The 20,623-nt window shown below is 38.1% G+C and overlaps 1 protein-coding gene across 3 annotated transcripts in view; it reads left to right on the top strand.

The window, feature by feature from the left end:
- ACD (ACD shelterin complex subunit and telomerase recruitment factor) overlaps nt 1-13,909 on the top strand; it is a 211,522-nt gene extending 197,613 nt beyond the window's left edge. For all 3 annotated transcript variants that reach the window (XM_053714675.1, XM_053714676.1, XM_053714677.1), the window contains one exon: nt 13,585-13,909. In XM_053714675.1, the coding sequence (XP_053570650.1) occupies nt 13,585-13,651 (67 nt within the window). In that variant the 3' untranslated portion in view covers nt 13,652-13,909. The remainder of the gene's footprint in view (nt 1-13,584) is intronic.
- Nucleotides 13,910-20,623: the final 6,714 nt, after the last annotated feature.

Below are 20,623 nucleotides of genomic sequence, written 5' to 3'. Positions count from 1 at the left end.
AGAATCATATGTTGCTTTATGTGCTGTCATGTAGAATCTAGATTAGAGCTGCAACAACTAATTGGCATAATCGATAATAATCGATTATGAAAATAGTTGTCAACGAATCTCATAATCGATTAGTTGGTGTGCAATTAGTTGGTCTGTGCACAGCACCAGCTGCTTCACTCCAATGATCTCCTGCACATGGAATTGTGTTTTATGGTTATGCCCTTAGCCTAAAGGACGTCTACAGATGCTTACTATTCACTTTTTCAGGACACTAAGTTTTTTTTTAAGTTTACAACCACTCCTGTCTTATGTGCAAATCAGAAATAATGAGTCACAATTTAGATTTTTTATATTAAATCAGGTGATTTGGGACTATGCTATGCATGATAAAGTGCCGAGCTTGTTATTTACACCTAGCCCTAGATTGATGGCATTCGTAATATGAATTGATGTCACTATTACCTGTTTACACAATTTTTAGTGGATCGCTTGCTATTGCGGATTATACGTACTGTACAGATAAATTTGTAAGGCTGTGTCCTGTTACTGATATATAGTCTTTAGCCCTTTTCTGCAGGGGGCGGCGTTGCACCAGCAGCTCACAAGAGCTGCTAGTGCAATGCTGAATACGGAGAGCATATTGCTCTCCGTATTCAGCGAGGTCTGTCGGACCTGATCCGCACTGTCGGATCAGGTCCGACAGACCTTTGTTAAATAGGGACCCTTATCTGTTATTTTAAGAGTGGACTAGATATTTTTCCCCCTAACCTTATAGCTGGTAGTTTACCATTGCATATAGATATTCAAGATATTTTTTATGTCAGACTGAAGTTCAGGCTTACTTTGTTAAGCCCCTTGTATTGGTGGAAAGCTAACAAAGATAAAAATTGGACCATCAGTTGTGTTAATGTAAAGTTGTAAAGTTTTAGTCTGAAGTTTATATTTATAACACTTAGTATGTGGATTTTCTTTAAATATAGGATTTTTTGTTTTTAATCCGATTAGTCGATTAATCGGAAAAAAAAATTGATTATGAAAATAATCGTTAGTTGCAGCCCTAATCTAGATATATATCCTGCTTTATGTACTGTCAGGTAGAATCTAGAATCATATCCTGCTTTATGTGCTGTCATGTAGAATCTAGAATCATATGTTGCTTTATGTACTGTTATGTAGAATCTAGAATCATATCCTGCTTTATGTGTTATCATTTAGAATCTAGATACATATCCTGCTTTATGTTGTCAGGCACTGATTGGCTAGACTGCAAGTCTGTCAAAAGAAATGAAAAAAGGGGCAGTTTACAGAGGCTTAGATGCAAGATAATCACAGAGGTTAAAAGTATATTATTATAACTGTGTTGGTTATGCAAAACTGGGAAATGGGTAATAAAGGGATTATCTATATTTTAAAACAATAAAAATTCTGGTGTAGACTGTCCCTTTTAGTTGCATAACTTTGCTGGAGAACGGACAGCTCCACCTACTGGCTATTTTAATTAGTGCACTTTGCTTTCCAAAGCTTTTCAATAGCAGTCACATGACTGAAAAAAAGTTGTTATTCTGAAACGGTGCAAATTGAACCGGCGTAAACCGAGCAAATTGTACCGGCGTAAACCAATTTCTATGCCAATTTATCTGAGCTGAAATAAATTCTTAATTTTCTACAATTAAGACAAATTCTAAAATATATTTATATATTTGCAAAGATAAATTACTTAGCATTAATGATTAGTTTTAAAAATACACAGGGCCATGAAACACAAGTTTAAAATACAAAATACCCTTTTAAAATGACTAACTTCTATTTGACTATACCTTTGATTTAAATATTAAAACATAGAACAATCATACATCACCAACCTGAGCCAATTAAACAATTAATGTTTCAACTTCCAGAGTTTCTCCAGTAACTCCAATTTCACCTCATAAATTGAAAGAGGTAATTTTTACAAGATGGATAAAAAAATATATGCCCAGGTTGCTTTATAATAGACTGGATCGCAGAATTTTGCAGCCAGAGTGTCCTCTTTTTCTCTCTTGCTTGGGATTATATTTTGCTATATAGTCCCACCCCTTTTTATTCTAATCATCGTGAAATTGGAAACTCACAACGGATGCTTAGCATGGATTGGCCCTTTGAATCGAAACATTTGATTGGCTACTCGGATTTGCCATTTTAACAGCCAAATGTCTTTTGGTTGTAATTCTGGATTTAGGCCATCGGGGGCAGCAGACAAGACAAACAGTTTCATTTTTAACACTGCTATACAGTAAAATACAGTTCTTTAAAAATGTTTATTTAATATACTATAACTTATTGCATTAATCACTTACAATATTGATTATAGATGGGGTAATATAATGTCATTTTTCTGATTACTCAAATACCAAATACAGTATGTTTCTATTGGTCAAATTGATAAACAATTACACTGTCTATTATTTGCTCTCCCCCAGAATTATAGCATTTAAAATCCTGATATATATTCATACAAACACAGCATATTTCACATTCCCAACAATTTTTGAATACACAGATCCATGTTCATGGCTAACATTCAATGGACATCTTAAATTGACTGTATTGTTATTTATTAACTCAGCATATGTATCCTAATTTTTCATAGATGACATAGTTTTAATTTGGAAAGGTGATAGGGAAATTTTAGAAATATTTTTAGAGGATTTTAATAATAATGAATTTGGTATAAAATTAACTTATGAAATCAGTACCAGTAATATTAACTATTTGTATATAGATATTGGAATACAGAATAATGAAATCATAACAAAAACTCACTTCAAGGAAGTTGATTCCAATGGTTATATCCATAATAATAGTTGCCACTACAAAAAATGGTTAGAAAATATTCCCAAAAATCAATTCTTGCGAATTAGGAAAAATTGTACCAAACTAGAAGATTTTGAAAAGCAGGCCACTCATTTGGAAAATAAATTTAAAAAGAGAGGATATAATAAGGAACTCATAAGTACTGCTAGAGTGGAAGCTAAAGAAAAAACACAGTACGATCTACCACAAGGAAAAATTATAAAAGAGCGTAATGATGAACTTTTAGATATACCTTTTATTACAGATTATAATATTAATCACAATAAATTAAGAGATGTTTTAAATAAGCACTGGCACTTACTTCAAAGAGACCCCTATATTGGTGAATCCCTTACAGATAAACCGAGAATAGTGTTTAGAAAAGCGAGAAATCTCAAAAATGTATTGGCACCTAGCACTTTTAAACCCAGGAGAATGGGTCCCATGGATGTGGACATAAAATAGAGGGATATTTCCCTTGTATATCTTGTAAAGCATGCCAATACAGTAGTAAAAAAACCAGTGTGAAATCAACTGTGACTCAAAAAGAATATAAATTAGAGATCTAATAAAATGTTCCGATAAAAACGTTGTGTACTTAATAGAATGTCCATGCCATAAGCAATACTTGGGAGAGACCTCACGTATGTTGAGGGATAGGATTAGAGAGCACATCCTAAATATAGAGAGAGGATATGAAAATCATTTGCTCTCTAAACATTTTAAAGAAGAACATAATCAAAACCCAAAAGGCTTAAAATACTGGGGCCTGAGAAAGGTTAAACAAGACTGGCGAGGGGGAGATATTAATAAGAAACTTCTGAGGACAGAAGCTGAATTAATTTTTAATTTTAAGACCTTAACCCCCTTAGGCCTTAATGCCGAATTAGATCTTAACCCTTTTATATGAATCCATTTTTAGATAAAAGAATTGTTCTATATGGTATCATTTTAATAATTTTAGAAATAATTTTTAATTTTATGGTATCCCTATTAGATAAACACATAACTCCCTATTTATTAAAAGCAATACTAGGAAAGTTATATTTGTCATCAAATGCCTGAGATTTATTTAAAATCTTTTAGTCTTTTATAATTTTAGGTTTTTATAAAACTAATTCAATATGTATTAATATATATGCATTCTATTTATAAGTATGTTTTTTTATGAATTCATAAAATAAATTCACCTATGAATTAAATGTATGAACTTAATATTTTTACTTTTATTCTTTTTGTCTATTTTTATTAATATCCTTTTTATCCTTATTTTGATCGCCTTTTTTAAATATTCATCTGATTGAAATAATCACTAAATAGCAAATGCTAAAAACGAAAATATATGGTGATTATGTATAATAATTTTTTTTATGATATTTGATGTTGATCTATTAAACTGATTGTAATAACTTTATAACAAAATATCCCTGGCTCACAATTAAAAGGATAAGCAGATAAAATCGATTGATGAAATAATGATATAAATTGTCCCTTTAAGAAATACATGTCCCTTTAAGGAAATCCGTATAAAAGGTTGCTGCACAGGAATGAGCTCATCTTGAAAAAAGCTTACGAGCTGAAACGCGTAGATGACCAATGACTGAATCTGTTTAGCTGGCCAGCTTCTACAACAGAATCATATTCCTGTAAACAGCTTCCTTGAGGTGTAAGTGTCACTGTGAGTGACTGAACAGAAAGGAGGACCCCTTGAGACCCCATCAATGTGGATATTACAACTTTGAAAGAAATTTGCAACTCAAAAAAATCTTATTGCAAGTTTGAAAAATTCCCTCCGGCAACCCGACTTGGCTATTGGCGCATTGGAGCGATCACGTGAGGAGCAAACGTCACAGCCTGAACAAACGGCTGACTTGGAGACGCCAATATCGCTGCGAAGGAAAAATAGCACAGTCGGGGAAAGGTAAAAGTAAAACTTTTCGGATTCTGGTGAGTGAGAATTAACTTTCTATTTTTGGGGCAAATAGTTCTACAACTAAACCTCCGCAAAAAGAGGATATTAGTAATCGCAATTGACAAACACTATATTGACCAACAATCACAAGTAACCAAACGTGCATCAATATAAATATAGTCAAAAAAGACTCTTTTGGGGACATAAAATACTCAAAAATTGCATAACAAAAAGAGGACAAGACACATAACATTGACACTTTCAATAATTGTTACAACAAAAAAGGATTCAATAAGCCTGAGAGGAACATTGTTACAAATATATATCAGGTTTAACGCTACTATAGATATCCTTATCCTTGAGCATTTGGGAATTTTGGTTTGTTTAGTATTTGTGCTGCTAATTGGGCAATATAAAATTGTTATACTATTAACCATAAGGTGCACCTTATAACATTATAACTTTAAAGTGTTTTTTATTTATTTTGTGAAAATAAAGTACAAAATTTGTTTTTTATATATTTTATAGTTCATATGTTTTACTAGATAATATGCAGAGCTATTTATATTTATACATTTATAGTTCATATGTTTTACTAGACAATAGGTAGAGCTATTTGTAGCGCACTCTGTTTTTTTGTATTCTATTTTATTTAGTGTGGGTTTTGGGAAACCACACATTATAGAGTTGCTTTTTTCTACCTCTAGGGTTAATTTTTTTTTTTTATATGTTATCTTTTTATTTTCAGTTAAACATAATACAGCAGAAAGAAAAATCCTAACAGATACATCTCTGTCGCTTAAGAACATTACAAAATTAACAATGTCACGTTATAGAAACATAATTCTAAAAGATAATACCCAAATGTCCTTCATTAGTTTCTTTTTCTTCATCTTGTGCTGAGGCTCCGGGGTTTTATGAGAGACAAAGATTTCAAAAATAGTTGTAGGAGAGTAAACCCCGTTTGTGTTCAAAGTGGACAAATGGGTTAAGTTAACTGAAGAGTCCAATGGTGACATAAATTTTGTAGCAATACAGAGATTGTATGTCAAGCAGTGTACTAGAGGGAACTAAAAGGACAGTACACAAAAAAAAAAAAAAGGAAGTAGATATGATAGCATAAGATGTAATAGGTGCCGAACTCACTCCAAGTCAATTTAATTTGTGTAGGTGCTCACACGTATTGGTAGTAAGGTCTCTTTGTGTTATCTAATTAGAATGTCCGTGGTGTAACGGGCAACAAATCAGTAAGTGGGACTTTATATAGTTACTCATTTAGTACCAGTCGAAGCGTTACTAAAGGTGAAGGACTCCCATAAAAATTGCATATCTTGATAAAAGGGGATTTGCCCTAACCTAAGATAGTGCAGCCTTTCTAGTGTTAAATTCCTATGTACTAGTGTTTTCCAATCTTGCAGACTGGGTATCTGTGTAGATTTCCACTTTTTTGGGATCAATTGATTTGCTGCACTAAGCATTATTTGATATAGGCAACGCCTTATTTTGCATTTGATATTAGTCGGGTGACAAAGTAAAACAAGATCTGGACTAAGGGACAAATGTGTATTCAGTACTATATTGATGCTATTAAAGATTTCAGACCAGTATGATTTTATATGGGCACACTCCCACCAAATGTGGGATAAGTGGCCCTCTTGAGGGCATCCTCTCCAGCAAGATCCAGATGATTTTTTAAAGATATATTTGATTCGCGCCGAGGTAAGGTACCACCTCATCATGATTTTAATATTGGTCTCTTTTGCATGTATGGAGTGTGCAGAATGACAAAGGTTCTCAAACCTATGAAGCCAGGTTTTTGAGTTTGTGTTTGTGCCAAGTTCTCTGTCCCATTTATATGTATTTGAGAGGATGAATTTATGTAGTTTAGAGATCTTTCCAGTGATGTTTTCCCTGGAGATGCAAATTTGTTCAAAGGGGGTTAATTTGCGTGTCAGGTTTTCCTTACATCTATGTGTTAATATGTAATGTCGCAATTGATGTACCTTTAACCAGGATGTTAAAAAGGGGTGACCTAGAGAATCCAGCTGGGGCTTAGTCTTAACAATGTGTGTGTTATCTGTCAGAGTGTATAATGGGAGATATTGAATAGGATGTAGAAGGTGCGGAGAGGTTTGGCTCATGCCTGGAAGAAACTCAGGGTTATCTAAGAGAGTTGTGAGTGGGGAGTACCAGGACGAGACCTTGTTTGGGGATTTACATATCTTCCTCCAGTCAGACCAAGTTTCATTGGTGATTGAGGAAGTCGAGATAAGGTATTTGTTAGTATACGCCGGGTTCCAGCATACTCTATTTAAATTGTGTGAGGCTATTAGTGCATTTTCAATTTGCAGCCATCTTTTTAGGGAGTAAAGTCATTTTAGTTGCATTAATTCTGCCTAGCCAAGAGATATTCTTGGGGAGCCAGGTGGACGTGAGTGTTTTAAATTCTGTAATTAGGTTGCCATAATTATAGAGACGCAAATCAGTTTTATTTGGTGTAAGGCGAATACCTAGATATTTTAAATATTTTGTCTGTTGTTTGAGGGGGCAGGATGAGGTTAGGGTCTCTAAGGAATGTCCTGGGAGGTTTATAGGTAGATATTCGGATTTGGTCATATTCACTAGGTAATTCGAAACAAGTCCAAAGCGCTCCAATTCAGAGATGGTTAATTGGAGAGAGGAGAGGGGGTTCGTGAGCGTGAATAGTAGGTCATCTGCAAAAATAGCCAATTTGTGCGTTTGGTTGTCTATATCTATTCCGTGGATGTCCCTATTTAACCTTATTTTGATGGCCAAAGGCTCTAATGAGAGAATGAAAAGGAGGGGGGACAGGGGGCAGCCCTGTCTAGAACCATTTCTGATTTCAAATTAATCAGAAAGTGTGCCATTTATTTTTATCTGTGCCGTGGGATTGGTATATAACGTTAGTATTTTTTTAATAAAAGAATCTGGGAAATGGAACCGTCTCAAGGTCTCCTGTAAATATGTCCAGTCCAGTCGGTCGAATGCTTTTTCAGCGTCAGTCGATAAGAATAAAGTCGGGATTTTGTTTTGTGTGATATATTCTAAAAGATTGAGGATTCTAACCGTATTATCTTTTGCTTCTCTATTGGGTACAAACCCAACCTGGTCTTGGTGGATTATTGACGGTAAGATCTGGTTCAGGCGAGTGGCAAGAATTTTGGCATAAAGTTTAAGGTCGACGTTAAGTAAAGAGATCGGTCTAAAGTTTGCCGGGGAAGTTGGGGGTTTGCCAGGCTTAGCTATGACCGAAATATTGGCTTGCAGCATATTGTCGGGGAAAGGGTGGGATTCTGTGATCGAATTAAATAGAGTTGTTAAGTGTGGGATTAGGTGTCTTGCAAATGTTTTATAATATAAACCTGTGAAACCGTCTGGGCCTGGGGCTTTGTTCTGTTTAAGTTGTTTTATTGCGTCCTGTACTTCTGATGGGCGAATAGGTTGGTCAAGGAGGTTATATTGGTCAGGATTTATTTGTGGGATTGGTATCTTATCTAAATATTTGCAACATAGGCGTGAATGAGAGTGTGGGCGTCTGTTAGGGAAGAGATTATAAAGTTTGTGATAGAACGTTTTAAATTCATCTGCTATGGTGTTGGTATCTTCTATCTGTTTGCCCTGAGGTGTTGTAATAGAGTGGATATATGTGTTTTGCTGTTGTTTTTTAAGAGCTCTGGCTAGAAGCCGGCCGGGTTTATTTCCCTCTGTGTAGAATTTTTGTTGGAGAAATAAAAGCTGTTTCTGTGAGTTAATCTGCAGGATTGAATTTAGATTTTCTCTTTTATTTTTAAGTTGTTGCAGGATCAAGTCATCAGAGGGATTGACCTTATGTGCATAGTCTAGCCTAGCAATGTCCTTAGATAAGAGTTCCACCTCTTCCCTACTCTTTCTCTTTATTTGTGCTTTAGTTTTGATAAATTCCCCCCTTATAGTACACTTATGAGCTTCCCAAAGGGCAGCGATGCCTACGTCCGGGGTATTATTTAATACAAAATAAGATTTTATATGCTTCGAGAAGAGTTTTTTCTGCTCGGGTTCAAGTAGGATAGAGTCGTCTAACTTCCACTGAAAAGCTTGGAGTGGAGCAGAGGGCCATTGTATTGTGCAAGACACTAGAGAGTGGTCTGACCAGGATGTATGTGTGATTGTTTGGTGTGAGATAAAATCAGGTGGTCTACTAGAATATAATCTAGTCTAGAGTAATTTCGATTGGGGTGTGAGAAAAAGGTGAAATCTGATTTCTGGGGGTGAAAGTATCTCCAAACATCATGCAATCCTAAAGTCCTAAATTTCCTCCAAATATTAATCAAGTTTGGCGTTTTAGTTCTAGTACCTGGGTTTGAGCAATCTACTGTAGGGTCTAACGGAAAATTTAAATCTCCCGAGACTATCAGGGAACCTTTGCTTTCTTTATATATCACGTCTGTAATTGTGGATATGAATTTGTCTTGGTGAGAGTTAGGGGCATAAACATTCACCAGTGTCACTGGCTTCCCAAATAACAGCCCCCTTAAACAAATGTATCGTCCCTCTTTGTCTGAAACGATATGCGTCTTGGTAAAGGGGATGGATTTATGGATTAGAATGCTAACGCCATTAACTTTTTTATTCGGATTGGTACTATGGAAGTGTTGAGGGTAGTGCGGGGAAAAGTATTTAGGAATATTTTTTGATTTAAAGTGGGTTTCTTGGAGTAGTAAAATGTGGCCTCCTTTGCTGTGTAGGTCTTTTATGGCCATTCTTCTTTTATTGGGACAGTTTAGGCCCTTCGCATTTTGTGTGATAATAACTAGGTCTTGTGACTTGTGTTTATTCATTGATGTAGCGTGAGGTGAGAAGAGTTATGAGACCTATTATAGCAAGAGACAGTTTAGGTATTTCAGAGCAAGCACAGCACACATTAAGTACGAGGTGAAAGAATTTACAAGAAAAAAGAAAAGAAAGAAAAGTACAAAATATAAACAGTACATTTTTAACTTCCATCCTAACTTACAGGAGAAAATCTCCCAACTGAGTGAAAACAAGAATACATAATTGTACATCTTTAACAATTAACCATAAATTAACAAGCAGGACCTCTTAATGAGGACTGCAAAGGGAGCAAGGTGGGTATTACCTTAAGATGAGGGAATAGTCCTGCAGTCCATTTGGGAGCATTTGTAGTGCAATATTCATGGACGCCCTTGTTTTGCAAGTGGGCTATGGTAAGTGGTCTTATTGCACAAGGAACCAATTCAAAAACATAGGATATCATAAAAAAGGAGAATGAAGCTACATATATAAATTATTATCAACCTTTTTCTCCCAATGAAGATTGTCTAACAGGCATAGGTCTTGGTGTCTTCCGTTGACGAGCTTGGATCCACTCCCTTCTTTGTGGGAGTGGAGGAGATCCATTCGCAATTTGTAGTGTTTCCTGATGAGCCGGGGGGTCCTCTAACTGAGGGGGAGGAATGTCTAGTTCCTTGCAGATAGACGATATGTCCTTGGTAGAGGAACAAGAGAATCTTCTGCCTTTCCATAATATTATCAGGTGAAAGGGGAAACCCCACCTATAGGGTATGTTCAATTTCCTCAGCAGCAATGTGAGTGGTTTAAGATCTCTTCGTTTGGAGAGTGTCCTTTGGGAGAGGTCTGCGAATACTTGAATGTCAGCATTCTCATGCCTAATGGGCTGTTGTTCCCTGGCCAGCTTCATTAATTCCTCTTTCACTTGGAAATTTGTGATCCGGATTATTACATCCCTTGGTGGTTGGCCGGTCTGCGGCTTAGGGCGTAAAGCTCTGTGAGCTCTATCAATGTCAATTTTTGTTGGCTCCTCTCCTTTCTTTAGGGCATTGAAAAAATCTTGCAGGTATTGATCCAAATCTGCTGTTGTGATAGCTTCAGGGATTCCTCTTAGCCTGATATTGTGACGTCTGCTACGATTTTCAGCATCGTCAAGCTTATCTTCAAGCTCTGATATATTTGTGCCTTGCTGATGGATAATGTTATGTAAATCAGAGATGGCTTCTGTGTGTGCTTCTTGGTTATTTTCCAGAGTTTCAACTCTGTGGCCTATCTCAGATGTCTTTTTTAAGGTCGGATATTTCATCCTTAATGCACTGTTTAACCTGAGTGATTAATGAGGAGAAATCTTTTTTTGAGGGTAGGGAGTTAAAAAGAGCTGTGGGAATTGTAATATTGTCAGGTGAAGGGTCACATTCAGATTCAGAGGAGCTTTGCCCTGAGGTTTGATCAGGGAGGTCAGGATCTGCAGAGTTAGTAGTCTTAGTTTCCAAGGTCTTGAAGAAATTATTAACAGTGTGAGAAGTAGTTTTAAGTTGCTTATTGCCTTTATTTGGTTTGCAGCCTTTTTTGGGAGACATTGTGTGCTTCAAATGCAGCTGCAAGTGTAAAAAGCAGGTACTTCCAGTGACTGAGACTTAGTGCAAAGGGTATAAAAATAGGTGTTCTGTGAAGATTGAAAAAGATTTTTCTGCTGGTGGCTGTATGAGTGATTCGTTTTACACCTTATTTTGTGTAAGGGGCTTAATTATTTGCTGGAGAAAGGTATCTTTAAGTACTTACTGAGTGTCAGATCATGTGACCCCAGCTGTGTGTGAGATTAGCCCCTCAAGTCTTTTCTACCAATTTTCCTCAGAACAAACCGTTACAATCCTTGTGGAGATTATACAACTTTATATATGCATTGTATATTAAATCAAATATATTGTTGGTTCAAGCGGTCATTCTCTTTACATATTGGTCCCTCACCGGAATTCCCCACAGCCTGTCTGCACAGATTCCCTGCTCTGTGAGGATGCTGCGTATGAAAACTTTAGCTGAGGCTGCGGCCTGCCACGGGACCAGCCCCCAAGATATTGGTAAGTGATCGCAATGCGATCAGCTAGCCGGGTGCGATATTGACTGGCGGCGGGTCCGCGGCAGCAATCCTCAAGAGTGTAAGTCTTTTTAAGTGCGGTGACAGCCCCAAGCTTCTTTAGAAATGATGGCGGGCACAGCCCATGCAGGTGCGCAGCTCGTCCAGTGTAGCGGGTGTTGCGGCTTAGGAGTAAGGTAAAATTCCTCTCAGATAGGGATTGCTATGTCCCCTTACATCCCTGCTGCTTTTATTTGCTTTAAGTTTATGTTGGCACTAGCCTAATACGTTTTCACTCAGATGGGGCTCAGGAGCTCTACAGGAAAGCAGCCATCTCCTAGGCTGGCTAGCTCCGCCCCCCTCTAGGGTTAATTTTATCTGCTATATATCCTAATTTGTCCTTTAGATGTCTGAAATGAAATAAATAATGTTGATAAAAATGTTCATTTTAAATCCTTAAAACATTCTATGCTTCCAAAAATACATAGGTTAATACATGCTGGAATCTTAACTTTCAGGTTTTCAACTTTCTAAGCCTAGATAATCTCCCAGGTTTTTATATTCATATTTAATATGTTGTCTGAATATATATATATACATATATTCATTTGTAATTTTATACAAATAGACAATCTGTTATCCATTAATGTTCTTCCTGTCATTTTCCATTAGCTTCCTGGAACATAGAGAAACTGTATTTATTTTGAAATAACTTAAGCATTTTATATATACTAATGCAGTTATTCATTTAATTTATTACAATCTGAATTGCATTTCCCCAGATCCTTATGTAGACATTTAATACAGTATTTCAAATTATATAGGCTGTATTTTAAAATGAATTTTAGTTGCAATGCTACATTTGTCTCTGTTTAGCCATTTTTCATCTAGACATGCCGTCTAGAATTTGTGGATTCAACCCCACAGCAGGTATCAATTTAGCACCTATGTGCATAAGACTATTTCCTTTGAAAATAATTGTTCAGCTAAGTACTGGTTCTTCGAATCTGTTTAAGTTTAAAAAGAAATCCAGTGATTTTTCAGACATTGTGTCTGTATCACTGCATGAGGTCATTTATCTGATAATCTTTGTTCTCAGATGTCCTGTTAATCAGGAAAGGGAATCTTCATGTCTGATCTAAGATTTGCAATACACAAAATATAGATGACCATCTCTTTGGAACAAATTGCCTGACTTAATGGCCAAATGTGTCAGAGCCAGGAGGAGGGGGGGTTGTTTCAAAAACAGTTTCACAAATAAAAATGAATCATTTGGTGTACAAAACCATATATTTATTAACAAATTGCCTGACTTAATGACCAAATGTGTCAGAGCCAGGAGGAGGGGGGTTGTTTCAAAAACAGTTTCACAATGTGCAGTCATGTAGAATCTGGAATCATATCCTGCTTTATGTGCAGTCATGTTGAATCTAGATATATATCCTGCTTTATGTGTTGTCATGTAGAATCTAGAATCATATCCTGCTTTATGTGCTGTTGTGTAGAATCTAGAATCATATCCTGCTTTATGTGCTGTCATGTAGAATCTAGATATATATCCTGCTTTATGTGCTGTCATGTAGAATCTAGATACCTATCCTGATTTATGTGCGGTCATGTAGAATCTAGAATCATATGCTGCTTTATGTGCTGTTGTGTAGAATCTAGAATCATATCCTGCTTTATGTGCTGTTGTGTAGAATCTAGAATCATATGCTGCTTTATGTACAGTCATTTAGAACATTAAGACAATACTGTAACAGTAACTACCGAATCAAATTAGATCTTTCACCTAAAGTACAGTTTTACTCTAGGAAGTGCCAGAAGAGAGATTTGAAAACAGACTTCTTCCTACATATTAATAAAAAAACAAACTGTGTTTTGATTGTTTATTTTGTCAACTGTGAGAAATGTATAATGTATTGATAAATGATCAATGTTTTCTTACAATTTGTATTGTATGCAGAATACCACCTGACCTTTATGAATGGGCTTTAAAGTATCTATCTAAACCTGAGGAAGATGTTCAATAAACTTTTGCTACTGTTGTTTCAACGTTTGACAGATGAAGACCATCGACTATACTAGACATCAGACAAACTTCGGTCCAAAATAATTCTCAGCTGCTTGTTCTTTTTGTTATAATAAAAGGATATGTAGCTATTTAAAACTAATGTATTTATACAACCCTTGTTTGTCTTTTATCATATCGTATATATTCATTTTTACTATGGAAATAATATTCTATTTGAAAAGTTTAACGCTTTCAATAAATAAATTAATATTTTGTAGTTTTGTAGTTTTTATTAGGAAAAACATGGCTCAATAGTCTGATTTTCAGATATTCACAGTTTTAAAGGGACAGTCTAGACAAAATTAGACTTTCATGATTCAGATAGGGCATGTAATTTTAAACAACTTTCCGATTTACTTTTATCATCAAATTTGTTTTGCTCTCTTGGTATTTTTTGTGGCAAGCTAAACCTAGGTGGGCTCATACGCTAATTTCTAAGCCGTTGAACTTCCTCTTATCTCAGTGCATTTTGACAGTTAGACACTGCTAGTTGGTTATGCAAAACTGAGGAATGGATAATAAAGGGATTATCTTTTAAAAAAAATATCAATTCTGGAGTAGACTGTCCCTTTAAGCTTCCTTTTTTTTTCTTTCCCCTTTTAAATTAAAAAATGTGTAAAAAAAAAATAATTTAAATTTAAAAAAAAAACAACAACATTTAGAAGGTGTATGGTATACCAAAAAAACAAAACAAAAAAAAAACTAGTTTCCAGATAAACAGTCAAGCTGATTACTACACATTCAATACATTCCTCTTTTCTTTGTAAATATTATTTTTCATTTTTCATAATGTTAATCTCTGTTTCAGCAAACCAATAAAGTGAGCTTCCGTGGACAGCACATTTGGTCTTTTATAAACCTTCACTTCCACAGTTATTTTATCTCCACTTCACTTCTCTGCTGGTCCAGAGTGGAACTTGCACACCACTCAGATATAAAACTAACGTTACTGAATTGATCAGCGGAGATCTTGAGCGGCACTTCTACTCTACTCTTCTACACTTTTTTTTGTCGGGATCTACTGTTCAAACAACCAGCTCAACGTGATCTACTCATAAAAAGCACACCTTTTCATAAATAAAGTACATTAAAATCCAATAAATCTCTCCTCCCTACAGATAGCTTTTCTTAGTTTAAAAGCTATCTGTAGTGAAAGGGGACGGAGACAGTTAAACACATGGTGGGGGTAAGGGTAAAGGTAATAAAATCAGGCAGGATGGCATGTCTGGCCCACAGCTAGCAGAGACTTTTGGAGGACACTAAAAGAGACATTGATACCTCAAACATTGTCCAAAGGGGTGAAGATGTCAACCAAATAGAGAGACCACCTAGACCACTGGCTTGTTAATCTTGATATGGAATTGCATAGTTTAAGAGATAGTTGTAGAGGGAGGATAGGAGGATTGAAAAGGGGGGAGGGCGGGGAGCTATGTTTAAGGAAAGTAAAACACCCAGTGCGGTTGCATAACCAATGTTCATGGTTTTACCTTGTAATAACGGATTTGTAACTGTTATTGTCTACTCATGTATGCTGCACTGGAAAAAATAAAATATTAAAAAAAAAAAAACCAGGCAGGATGTCTAGCCTCCAAATCATCTTACAATATTGATTATACTATAATTATTAGGGCTAATACCATGTAATCCAGTATTAAACCATGAAGAATCAATGCCAATTATTAACATTTCTGTGGTAGCTTTTGTATATTGTGTATATATATATATATATATATATATATATATATATATATATATATATATATATATATATATATATTGTAATGTGAGGCTGGCAATGGATCACATAATTTTCTCTTAGGCTTATCCAGCTCTTTGAGAAAGCGCCAGTGGGGCATAAAACTCGTCAGATGATGTATCTCCTCCTTGTCTTCTTTGAGTCTGTCTTTAACTTTTAATGTATATTGAATACAGTTTCAATTGTTTTATAAGACTTGTGCATAGTGTCAATCCTCTACCACTAAGGACTGCATCCAACTATTTACCTGTATGGAGATTTTGTTGCTTCTCTATTGTATGCAAATACACACGCTTGTGGATCTCACCTACAATTCTGGATCCCAGGGTGTTAAGCCTCCTTAAGGAGGTGTGGAGTGCCCAGGCCATTGGGGTATAAAGGTGCCATTTAATTTCTATCTAGTCTGTAATAAAAGCGCAAGCTTTGGAGGATTCTGATATGTTAGAGGGTACTCCCTCTTTAACCAAATCTAATTCCTGTGTTTATTGTGAGGAGGTTCAGGTAGATCCGCCTGCTCAACTATGTTCCACATGCTTTGATAATATTGCAATATCTAAAAAGAATAATATATTTAGTACAACTGAGCCGTCCACCTCTGAGGGTTCTCCGTCCCGCGAGGTGCGTTCCCTACATTCATCTCTGATTACACATGCAGCTCCCCAGGGCACTACTAATACCCCCGCGGGAGGGGCCCTTTGGCCGCCAGATTTCGCTGAGCAGTTACAAATGGCGGGCTCTGCTGCCTTCAATACCTTACCACGCCCTGCTAAGCACAAGCGAAAGGTGAAACATAGCTATCCTTCCCAGGGGTCATCTACTCCGTTGGATGTTTCTGATAGATTATCCGCTGATGAAGACAACTCCGACTCTTCGGAGGATGCTCTTTCTGGGTCGGAATCAGCGACATCTAGACCTCCGGCTGCAGAGGAGCCAGACTTAAAGTTTAAGATGGAGCATTTGCGCTTTTTGTTGAAAGAGGTGCTTGCTATGTTAGAGGTTCCAGAGCCGAAACTACTGGAGGAACCTTCAATCCCTAAGCTAGATAAGGTTTACGAGGACAGGGTGGTGCCTCAGACCTTCTCAGTCCCCGTTAAGATGGCTAATATTATTAAGAACGAATGGGAGAAACTTGGCTTGTCTTTTTCTCCCTCTACTTCTTTTAAAAAACTGTTCCCCGTTCTGGACTCTCAGCTTAAACTGTGGGGGCCATCCCTAAGGTGGATGGTGCTATCTCCAAGCTCGAGGATAGCTCTTCGTTCAAAGAGCCCATGGATAAAAAATTAGAATCCATGTTGAGAAAGATGTTTCAACTCACAGGGTTTGTTTTTCAACTGGTAGTGGCGGTCAATCCGGTGGCTGGGGCTGCTACTTACTGGTGTGACGCTCTATCAGCTATGGTCGAGGTGGTGTCTCCCCTCGAGGAGATACAGGAATGAATTAAGGCCTTAAGGGTAGCTAATTCATTCATGTGATGCAAATATGCAGATTATTCGCCTGAATGCCAAGACATCAGGTTTGTCTGTTCTAGCCCGTAGGGCTCTGTGGTTAAAGTCGTGGTCTGCTGACATGACTTCCAAGTCTAGATTACTATCCCTCCCTTTTCAGGGGAAAGTTATTTTTGGTCCGGTCCTGGACTCTATTATATCCACAGTCATGGGAGGCAAGGGTGCTTTTCTACCGCAGGATAAGAAGACTAAACCTAAGGGGTCTAATTTTCATCCCTTTCATTCGGACAAGTCCCCACGCCAGCAGCCTGCCGCGAAAACCGTGCAGTCCAAGGGATCTTGGAAACCAGCTCAATCTTGGAACTAGGCAAAGCAGAGCAATAAGCCCGTTGAGACAAAATCGGCATGAAGGGGCGGCCCCCGATCCATCTATGGATCGCATAGGGGCAGGCCTGGGTGAGAGACGTTCAGGACCCTTGGGTTCTGGAGGTCATCACTCAGGGTTACAGAATAGGGTTGAAGACTCATCCGCCCAGGGGCAGATTCCTCCTGTCAAACCTATCATCAAGACCAGAGAAGAGGGACGCCTTTCTAGAGTGCGTAAGGGATCTCTCCTTTGGGGTAATCGTACCAGTACCTCTGGTAGAAAGAGGTCTGGGGTATTATTCAAAACTTTTCGTGGTCCCAAAGAAGGAGGGCACATTTCGCCCAATTCTAGATCTAAAGTGCATAAACAAGTTTCTGTCGGTCCCATCATTCAAGATGGAGACGATAAAGTCTATTCTGCCCCAAGTTCATGACTACAATAGATTTGAAGGATGCTTACCTTCACATGCCAATCCTCAAGTATCACTTCAGGTTCCTAAGATTTGCCTTTCTGGACCAACACTTCCAGTTTTTGGCCCTACCGTTTGGCCTGGTGACTGCCCCAAGAGTCTTTACGAAGGATCTGGGAGCGTTGCTCGCGATGGCGAGAGCCAGGGGTATTGCAGTAGTGCCTTATCTGGAGGACATCCTGGTCCAGGCTCCGTCCTGCAGTCTTGCAGAGGATCATTCGAGGGCTCTTCTTCTCCTTCAATCTCATGGATGGAAGAGAAACGTAGGAAAGAGTTCCCTGGTTCCCAGCAACAGAGTACAATTTCTGTGCACGATAATAGATTCCATATCCATGAAGATTTTCCTGACAGATCAGAAACGTTGCAAGATTGGGTCCAGCTGTCTTGCCCTTCAGACCTCCTCAAGGCCATCTGTGGCCCGGTGTATGGAGGTGGTTGGGCTCATGGTATCCAGCATAGATGTCATTCCATACACCAGGTTCCATCTCCGTCCTCTTCAGTTGTGCATGTTGAGACAATGGAACGGCGATCACTTGGATCTATCCCAACAGATCTCTCTGGACAACCGAACAAGGGAATCCGTCTCTTGGTGGATATGTCCGGACCAACTGTCCCAGGGGACATCCTTCTTGAGACCTTCCTGGGAGAATGTGACCACGGACGCAAGTCTGTCAGGATGGGGAGCTGTTTGGGGTGCCAGGAAGGGTCTCCATCCCGAGGTGTTTGCGGAGATCTGCATCAGATGGGGGACGCCGGAAATAGATCTCATGGCGTCCAGACTCAACTTCAAGCTACCCAGATATGGGTCACGGTCCCGGGATCCCCAGGCTGAGCTGATAGATGTCTTAGCGGTACCTTGGGAGTTCAACCTAGTCTACATATTTCCACCGTTACCACTCCTACCTCGTGTAGTGGCAACGGTGGATGTCATTGTCTCCTCCATGGAGGTTACCTTGTCGCAGAGATCTGCTGGTTCAGGGCCCCTTTCTACATCAAAATCTCGATTCTCTGAGGCTGACTGCGTGGAGGTTGAACGCTTATTCCTAGCCAAGAGAGGTTTTTCTGAAAGAGTGATTGATACTCTCATTCAAGTCAGGAAACCGGTCACTCAGCGCATCTATCATAAGGTGTGGAGGACCTACTTGTCCTGGTGTGAGAAACGTGGATATCCCTGGCATAAGGTTAGGGTATCCAGGATCCTGTCCTTCCTTCAGGATGGGTTGGAAAAGGGACTTGCCGCCAGTTTCTTAAAGGGACAGATTTCGGCTTTATCTGTACTATTACACAAGAAGCTTACGGAGCTTCCTGATGTTCAGTCCTTTGTACAGGCTCTGATTTGTAAGGCGGCTACTTATTCCTCCTTACATACTTTTGCTAAATTTTGTAAATTTGATGTCTTTGCTTTGGCAGAAGCGACTTTTGGGAGAAAGGTTTTGCAGGCTGTGGTGCCCTCAGTTTAGGGTCCGCCTCCTTTTGCCCTCCCGTTTTTTTCATTCAGTGTCCTCTAGAGCTTGGGTATTTGTTTCCTACATGTAATGAATGAAGCCGTGGACTCTCCTCCCATTAAGATGGAAAACATAAATTATGCTTACCTGATAATTTAATTTCCATCTGTGGGAGGAGAGTCTACGGCTTCCGCCCGTTTCTCCGGTGGGCGGACCTAAATTTATTTTTGTTCTTCTGGCACCATTTATACCCTGATATTTCTCCTACTGTTCCTTTCCTTGTTCCCTTGGCAGAGTGACTGGGGGGTGAGGGAAGTGGGGGAGGTATTTAAGCCTTTGGCTGAGGTGTCTTTGCCTCCTCCTGGTGGCCAGGTTCTTAATTCCCACAAGTAATGAATGAAGCTGTGGACTCTCCTCCCACAGATGGAAATGAAATTATCAGGTAAGCATAATTTATGTTTTCCTGAACCATGCACAAACATCTATTTTACCTTGATCTGGGCTTCTGTTTCACTGCTGAGTGTACTACATCTGACAGTATCCCCTTTAGCAGTGTTCGCTCCGGTACCCAGATCTTTCTTTACCGCCTCCCTTCAAAAGCTAATACACCATCAACCGTGCCTACTATGAGCCCAGAGCATCCTGGGAGGTGTAATCTTTTGAGTACTGAGCAGTCTGAGAAACATTTTGCCTTGTGGAATCTGCAGTTGTTTTTACGGGTTCACTATTTTTCAGAAAACCGGCCGCAATCTACCATCAAGACCTTCGCGATCGACTGGTAGATCGTGATTTACCTATTGGGCACCCCTGGTCTATAGTCTTAAAATTACATGCTCTAATTTTTCGTCTATTATGACCTTTTAAATCAGCAGAGTTTCTGCTGATAATCTACTTATTTTAAGTAGTGATAAGGATCAAACCTCCTGGTGCAATCATTGGCTCCTTTAGTGCCTTTTTTGAGAAAAGTCTTTCATTGCAATATAACCATAAACATGTTTTGTTCTCTTACTTCATGTAGAATGGTCATAGATCTACAGGTGTTTTTATTTTCAGAAAAATCTATGTTATAATATATAAAATATATTTGATCAGGGTAAAGTGGTGGTGAAGCCAGTTAAAGTGCTTATAACTAAGGAGGCCACCAAGGTTCATTTCCCTTCTTTTTGTCCTGTCCAGCAGAGGATGAAGACTTCATACACTGTACATGATGGAATGTCTTTAGATCTATTCCTTGCAATGAACAGAGGAAAATTACTGTGATTCCCCAGGTCATAGGAAAACTGCTTTAGGCTATGTCTGAGTTGGCAGGACGGATAATGCTTTCCATTATCAAATCCTTACCAATATCAGAAAGGTTGATCTATTAGGTTTTAAGAGAATATTTTAGTAGGGAAATGTCTACATCCCGGGCAGAACCTAAAGTCTCACTCAGATATTTATAAAGCAGCA

This window comes from Bombina bombina, chromosome 5 (assembly GCF_027579735.1).
Source record: "Bombina bombina isolate aBomBom1 chromosome 5, aBomBom1.pri, whole genome shotgun sequence".
NCBI lineage: Eukaryota > Metazoa > Chordata > Amphibia > Anura > Bombinatoridae > Bombina > Bombina bombina.
Note: the sequence above shows the minus strand (reverse complement) of the source record. Positions and strands in the feature narration are given on the sequence as shown.